Here is a 7,999-nt window from a genome sequence, read left to right on the forward strand (position 1 = left end):
GTGTGTGTGTGTGTGTGTGTGTGTGTGTGTGTGTGTTACTGGGAATCGATCTAGGGGCTTGTGTATGGTAGGTGAGAAGACTACCATTGACTTACATCCCCAGGCTTTTTAAATTCTGAGACAAGGCTAAGTTGCCTAGGCAACTCATTATGTCGCTGGACAGGCTTGAACTTGCAATTCTTTGCCCTACTTCAGCTTCTCAAGTAGGGATATTACAGCCATGTGCTATATAATACCCAACAAACTGCTATATTGTCAAAAGCTCTCCAGGTGGTTTTCATGTGCATCTTGGATTGTTTGATTATTTATTCACTAGGCTACCAGCAGTTGTACATAAAACTAGGACTTTATTATTTTAGGAGATAAATCACTATATTTCTTATGAATCAGTATAAGAGAAATCTTAACAAAATATATGCAAAGAATTTTTTTAATGCAATGGCTGCTTTGTCTGCATGTAACTATCTGTAGCAGATGTGTGCTGTACACTCAGAGACCAGAAGAGGGCCTCAGAAACTTCACAGATCCCCTGAGACTGGCGTTATAGATGGCTGTGAGCTGCTATGTGGGTGTGGGAATCAACCCAGCTCCGCTGAAGTGCCCCTAACCACTGAGCCACCTCTCCAGCCTACACATGGAGAAAGTTTAGTAAGGTTCTATTTTGTGCCTGTTACTATATCAACTTCTAGAGTTGGATAAGAAAAAGAAATTACCATATAATAAACACATTTAAAATAAGAAGGTTTTCAAAGGCTTTTATTTTTAGAGGAAGTAGAGCTTAAAAGATAAATACGATCCAATTTTTAGAGACAAGGACATTTCAGGAAATGAAACAAGAAGGAAAAAGAGAGGGATGAAGATGTAGTCATAAAAGCCACGACACGAAACACACCTAAATGTCCACTAATGGGTGAACAAACAAACTGTGTTATCTACATACAGCAGAGGACTATCCACTCATACAACAGCATAAAAACCTGTCACTGCATCATGAATGGAGCTGGATGTATCAGGGTAACTGCAGTAAGTTAGGCACAGAAAGACAATGCTGCATGCTCTTACTTACATGTGGTAGATAAAATAATTGATTTCATGAAGGTAGAAAGTAGAGTAGCAGTTCCCAGAGGCTAAGAAGTGTAAAGAGGAAAGTGACAGACTGGTTATTGAATATAGTGGTACAGTTGGAGTAGGTGGAATGCCTTCTAATGTTCCAGAGAACTACAGGATAACTATGGTGGATGCCAAGTAATTGTATCTTTCCAAATAGCTAGAAGAGAGTTTGAACAGTATCACCACAAAGAAACAGCAAATAGTTTCGGTGATGGAGACACTGATACCCTGAGTTATTACATACCTGAAACATCTGTATCCCACAAATACATACAGATTTTATGCATCAATTAAATTTAAAAATAAGCATTAAAAGTGAAAGATTTTGCTTTTCAGTATGTAACCAAGGGCACATAAAGTCTTGCATATGGATTTATCATGTCCATAGCAGTACTGTTGATGATAACCACAAAAGATGGAATCCAAAATTATCAGTTGGTGAATAGATAAATCATGATAAATCAAACTCGAGATAGCTATATAAGAGATAGATGCATATGTGACGTTATGTGATAGGACATGGATGGTCCTCTAAGAAAAAGCCAGAAATAAAGGATTAAGTATTGTATGATTTCATTTATTTGAAATACCTATAAGAAACAAGCCTGGATATTTGGGCTGGAGGGAGAGATTGCTAAGAGTGTATGTTGAACAACCACAAGAAGAGGAAGAGTTCAAATCCCAGCACCTACACAGCCAGCCCTAACACCAGCTCCAAAATGGGTAGAAATAAAAGGATAACCAAATTTTGCTGGCTGCCAGCCTAGCTGGGAAAACTTGAGCCTCTTGTTTCAGGGAGAGACCTTGCCTCCCTCATAGGAATAAGCAGGGAGAGATAGAGGACTCTTCCTGTTTCCTTCTGGTCATCAGCACGTGCACACACAGCATGTGTGTATATACTTACTCAGACACATATGCACTAAAATCATTAAATAAGTAATTGTTTTGGAAAAGGACAGAAAAGAATAAAAGGTTGCCTAGGGATGGGGGTGTGAATAGGGACTACCTTCAAATGTGCATGAGAAATGGACATGTTCTCCAGCTAAACTTTATGAATCACTGGACACAATTGTGTTCACTAAACACACATGGGACTACACTGGCAGATGAAAAGAGCTCTTCTGTAGGAAAATTCTGTTTAAAACCTTTAGTAGAAAACATCATAGTTAAGTAGCTAAGTTGAAACATGAGTGACAGTCCGGAGACTGAGTTGAATGAAGCCTGGAGCTCTCAAACCAGTCACAGAATGTAAATCATTTTTCCTAATCTTACAGAACATGGGAATAGAGACAGAGAAAGCACAGGGGAAGAATGGCAAAGGAAAACCACAAGTCATGATGGAAGAATATTCGTGATCACCTGGATTAAATTCACCTATCAAAGAAAAGCTCATGGAAATACTAAATGTTCAAGTGTAGAAAATATGCACCATACAAAGAGTTGGCAAAAGAAGAGCGGTTTATCAGAAACCAAAATCTCACTTTAAGAAATTAGTGTGAAAAGTGGTACTGAGTGGTCCTACATAGTAAGACTCAATCATGATTTGTAGCGGAGAACATACTCTGAGAAATATTGCTGATTATGTACCAGGGATGGTGTTGGCCTTCTGTATCGCTGAGTCTTCATGGCTTAGCAAAATAGGTATTCCATAAATATTACTGAATGGAATCACCACCCAGTTACATTGAAATAATCTATCTACTACAAAGGAAAGGGCTATGCTTTTGTTAGGGTTTCTATTGCTGTGATAAAACACTATCACTGTTAGCAACCTGGAGAGGAAAGGGTTTAATTTCATCTTACAATTGGTAGTCCATCATCCAAGGAAGTCAGGGAAAGAGCCTGAAGGCAGAAACTAAAGCAGAGGCCATGGAGGAGTGCTATTCAGTGGCTTACCCAGCCTACTTTCTTATAGTGCCCATGACCACCTGCCCAGGAATAGCACCACCCACAGTCAGCTAGACACACCAACTATAATTTTAAAAACTACAGACTTGCCTACAGGGAAATCTTATAGAGGGATTTTTCTCAGTTCAGAGTCCCTTTTTCAAAATGACTCTTAGCTAGAACAGAACCTGCCTAGGACTTATTGCACCAATATTCAGTATATGGAGCTAGTGAGATAGCCCAGTGGTTAAGAATATTTGCTGCTGTTACAGAGGATCTGAGTTTGATTTTCAGCAACCACATTGGGTGGCTCATAGTCACTTGTAACTCCAGCTTCCTGAAAGCCCACATCTTCTTCTGGCTTCCATAGGCACCCACCAATGGGGTATATGTACAGACACACATGTGCACATAAATAAAAGTGATGTTCAATCTTTTAAATAGAGCAGGCACCCCATAGATCATCACTATCACAAGTCAAGGATAATTCTTTCATAATTTTCCCTTCCTTCTGCACACACTGCCGTGCCCTGCTTTAACTTGAATAATCACATGTAGCTCCTGCTATGTGTTTTTAATTGCTTTTGCTATTTCAAATCTTGCTTCTTTTCCAACAAACAAACAAACAACAAAAACTTTAACTTTTTGAAGACAAGGAAGGTGCCCGGATACTATAATTGCTTTTTCAGATACTAAAATCATTTTTAAATAATAAACTTAAGTAAGTTTTTGATCGGCGCTATTAGACAACTGTGGGTTAGACATCGTGGCACACCTGTCTGGAGACAGGCTCTTGTGCAAAGAATATGCAGATGTCAATGGGAGGTCAGGAGAAGAAAGCTAGTGCTGTTGTTTCACCCTATGTTGGATTCCAGTGTGGTAAGGATGCTCATCCATCCTTCAGAAAAGCAGGTATGGAAAGTAAGAGGAAGATGTTTAGGAAAGAAATCAGAATATGTCATTCATTATACTCTGGGACAAAAGCTGGAGCTAGTCTTTACTAGTAGGCATTGTGCTAGGAGTTTGAGACCAAATGGAAAATACCAAGTAAACAAATTAACTACTCAAACCCTGCAGGAAAGACATCTCTACAGATATGTGGAGGGAATCTGTGCGGAGTTGTTCCTAATTGGGAAATTGCCAGGGATTAACAACCTGCATTGGCAACATCTCAGGTACACATATTGGATATATTCAACCAAGATCCTGAGATGAAGTAGGGATATGGGCTGGCTGACCTCCCAAGGTCTTTTCCATTACCACAAGCATGCATCCTACCCTTTCCCATTTATGATCCAACACATGCCTGTAGTCAGTTTGACAGTAAGTCCCCTGGGCTGCCTTCCAGGTTTAGTACGATGCCACGAAAGACTGCTAGCACTCAACAAATGATTCAAATATTTGTTGAATGAAGGAATTAATGAATCGTGTTTAAATAGGTCTCACATGATCTCCCCAGATATAGAGAATAAAATCACAACATTCCAGGCATGATGGTTTGAAGGTTTGAACAGGGCTAGCAAAGGAACATGATCTCTCCCTCTCTCTCTCTCTCTCTCTCTCTCTCTCTCTCTCTCTCTCTCTCTCACACACACACACACACACACACACACACACACACACACCCTCTAGCCTTGGGAAAGCACAGCCCACCTGCTAAGCAAGCAGGCTGCGGAGAGTTTCCTTGGCAAAGAATCCTGTCTGCTGCTTCCAAATGCAGTCTCCAGAAGGTCACTTCACTCAGATACAGAACAGCTTCCTTTGGTCTCTGTGACAAAGTTTGTGGGGATTCAGTGCGGTCCTCCCCTGGAGTGCTTCTACACTCCCACCCCTACTCTGGGTGCCTCTGGCACACAGCTGGTTTGCCCGCAGCACCCCGCCTTACCTTAGTGAGCTGAGCGATCTTCTTGCACATTTTCACGTGCATCTCCGGATCACAGTCCATTCTCCAGCCCGAGCCACCGCGGGCGTCGGCTTTGGAGCTCGCGCAGGTTCCTGGCGGGTGAATTTTGCTGTTGAGGGCAGATGCCATCGCTTTAAGGCGCCCTGCACTGAAATGCTCTGACTCGCACGCTCTCAAGGCTGGCCGTGTGCACGTGCGTTCGAGCACGGGCGTGAGAGCTTTCTCCAGAGAGGTGGCACTGCAGTCCTGCCAGCACAGCCGCGTGGCTCTCTTTCCGGAGGTGTCGTCTCCTTCCCGGGCCCACTCACGCACCACCTTCCTCTGCTCGTGCTCGTTCGCGAGCTAGCTGGCTCACGGGCACCCGCACCATGCAGCGTAGCGCTGGCGCCTTGCACGTGAGGTTTACCATCTGCGGATGCTTCCGAGAGTGTGTGGGCTATACCTGCAAGAGGACAGCTTCTGGGGGATGTTGGGGGATAGGGGGTGGGGGGCGGTGCCCTGGACAGGTTTTTTTTTTTTTTTTTTTTTTTTTTTTTTTTTTTTTTTTTTTTTTTCCCCCTCTCCTTGGCCAACTGGAGACGGGTGGGTGGCTTGGAGCTTCCAACTCCACTGTGAGCGATCCAGCCCGAGGTGGATAGTTCAGGCCAAGAGGAAGAAATGCTGGCTTTAGTCCCTAGCAGACCGGCAAATCAGAATGAAAATATTAGAAAATCCTGTGGTAGTAGATGGGACAGGTGAGAGAGCGGGTCTAATTCCTGCAGCCCTGATGCTTAGAGCGAGGGTGAAGAGAGGAGGCGGGATGCTGAAGGGCAGAGGTGGGGATGAGGGAGCTAACCACTCCGATTCTAGGAGGTTGAGATCTGGAGCTCAAAGTGGGATAGAGCTGGAACCTCAGAACTATACGGTGGGACTAAATTGGAAGCCCCCCTTTCTGACCTTGGATAGGACCTGCTCAGTGCCAAATGCTAGAGCTCTCCCCGCATCGTCCACTCAAAGGTCACTAGTGACCGAAACTTGGGGATGGGGTGGGGGCGGGGCACCGCCAGGTTTTGGTCTCAGAGAGGCAAAAGAGGTAGCGACAAGAACAAAAAGTCCTGCAAGAGCTAGAAAGGGTGGTAGTGGGAAAGGAAGGTACAAGGAGCACCAGATAGGGCTGGAAAGCCAAGCCTACCCAGTTAAAGCAAAGGAGCTCATCTAACCTTTGTACCTCAGACAGACCCGAGGCTGAACCTTGTCGCGTTTTGTTGCCCTTAGACTGGGAAAGCAGGTAGGTATGGAGCCAAAATCGTTTCTGGCTTTTCTTGGTTTTGAACAATGACTTTGAGAAACAAGACAGAATCCTGGTCAGATTTTTCCGAAGTGGGAAGTGTCATTATTATGATTTTGCCTGGCTAATATATTTTATTTTATAAACTTCTCGCCCTCCAGTGACAATACTCATTTTATAGGTGGGAAAAATTAACTATTTGATCAGGTGATTACAAACGGCAGTTGGGTGTGAAATGGAGACAGTGATACCACTACTGTGAACCCCTGTCTGCCTCCCAGGCATCACAGAGCACCCAGAGAAGCAACCAAGAGAACCTTAGGCTTATCCCACAACTCCTTGGGACAAAAATCTCTGGTGATCAGGGTCACGTGAGTCCATGTATTAAATACAAGCTTCCTATTTATTTCCAAATTATATAGAATACTATCTTTAGTATATAAATAATATCATTTTACAGGAATTCAACCACTGTGCAAATGAGAAGAAAATTATCCTTCATGGAATGAGAATACTGAACCAAAAAGTATTCACTATCTTGGATTATCACATCAGTGGCCCTGTGACTCTTGGTATTTGAGTGTAAACACACACTTGCCACATTGGTGGCAAGTCTCTTAATGTGCAAGCACCTGAATACTACATCATCATCAAGTTACTGATAATTTATATACTGAAAGACATACTATTTAATTTAATTTCATCCCTTTCATTTCTTCCTTGCATTAATATCAAGAAATTAAACAATTTTTTTTTTTTTTTTTTTTTTGGTTTTTCGAGACAGGGTTTCTCTGTATAGCCCTGGCTGTCCTGGAACTCACTTTGTAGACCAGGCTGGCCTCGAACTCAGAAATCCGCCTGCCTCTGCCTCCCGAGTGCTGGGATTAAAGGCGTGCGCCACCACGCCCGGCAACAATTTTTTAAAATGTGTGTTGGGACTGGGTATGATGGCGAACTCCTGAAATCCAAGCCCTCAGAGACAGGAGAGGAATTTCTCAATCTTCTCTCCCAAGGGAACAAAAACAGATCACCTTGTCACAAAATGGCAACATTTGCACTGAGATGTCATTAAGTATATTAATATAACAGCACAGAGTATGTCATTTTGGAATAAAATGTGTTAAGACAAAAATATAATCAGGCTATATAAAATATTAATATGATCATTAGGAGGACCACAATATATTTTGGAAACAGCTGCCTGTAAGTATTTGGTAATATCATAATTTCTAGCTTCCCACCTTAAAATTGTGTTAGTGGTAATAGGTGTGGAAACCAGTGGAAAAAGGAGAGTCTGGCACATGGGCACAAGAGTTTTCTCAGTACAGGTAACATGATCGGTTTGCAAAGTGTACACTTGACTTTGGAGTACACTGGGAGGAATGAATCTGGCATTAATATAGTTTTATTTCTGGCCTTTTTCTAGATTCAAATTAACGGAACTCTCCAACACCCAAAGGGGGAACTGACCTGAAGTATTGTTTGTAACAAATGCTTCTCACTAAATAGAAAAGCAAATTTCTCATAATTCTACTCCAAAAGGGTGAAGCACATGTTTTTGATAGGTATACAACTGTGAAAAATAACTTAGCTTTCTTTTAAACAAAGGTAACATTCTGTATATGAACTGTAAAACCTTTAACATAAAAAGTAAATTTTATCGAGGCAAGAATTCTTACCTGTTGCCAAAGCCCCAGTGATTAGAATAGTGTTTAACAGGGTTTGTTTTTTTTTTTTTTTTTGGTTTTTTGAGACAGGGTTTCTCTGTGTAGCCCTGGCTGTCCTGGAACTCACTCTGTAGACCAGGCTGGCCTTGAACTCAGAAATCTGCC

At 42.3% G+C, this 7,999-nt stretch overlaps 1 protein-coding gene and 1 long non-coding RNA gene across 2 annotated transcripts in view; one reads left to right on the forward strand and one right to left on the reverse strand.

Moving 5' to 3' along the window:
- Positions 1-5,407, reverse strand: part of Fam184b (family with sequence similarity 184 member B) — a 101,697-nt gene extending 96,290 nt beyond the window's left edge. The window contains exon 1 of the mRNA XM_021161949.1: positions 4,883-5,407. Within this exon, the coding sequence (XP_021017608.1) occupies positions 4,883-5,029 (147 nt within the window). The 5' untranslated portion in view covers positions 5,030-5,407. The remainder of the gene's footprint in view (positions 1-4,882) is intronic.
- Positions 5,065-7,999, forward strand: part of LOC110294011 — a 13,023-nt gene continuing 10,088 nt past the window's right edge. The window contains exons 1-3 of the long non-coding RNA XR_002377910.1: positions 5,065-5,329; positions 6,117-6,167; positions 7,594-7,775. This is a non-coding gene — a long non-coding RNA (uncharacterized LOC110294011). The remainder of the gene's footprint in view (positions 5,330-6,116; positions 6,168-7,593; positions 7,776-7,999) is intronic.

Source organism: Mus caroli, chromosome 5, assembly GCF_900094665.2.
Source record: "Mus caroli chromosome 5, CAROLI_EIJ_v1.1, whole genome shotgun sequence".
In the NCBI taxonomy this organism is placed as follows: domain Eukaryota; kingdom Metazoa; phylum Chordata; class Mammalia; order Rodentia; family Muridae; genus Mus; species Mus caroli.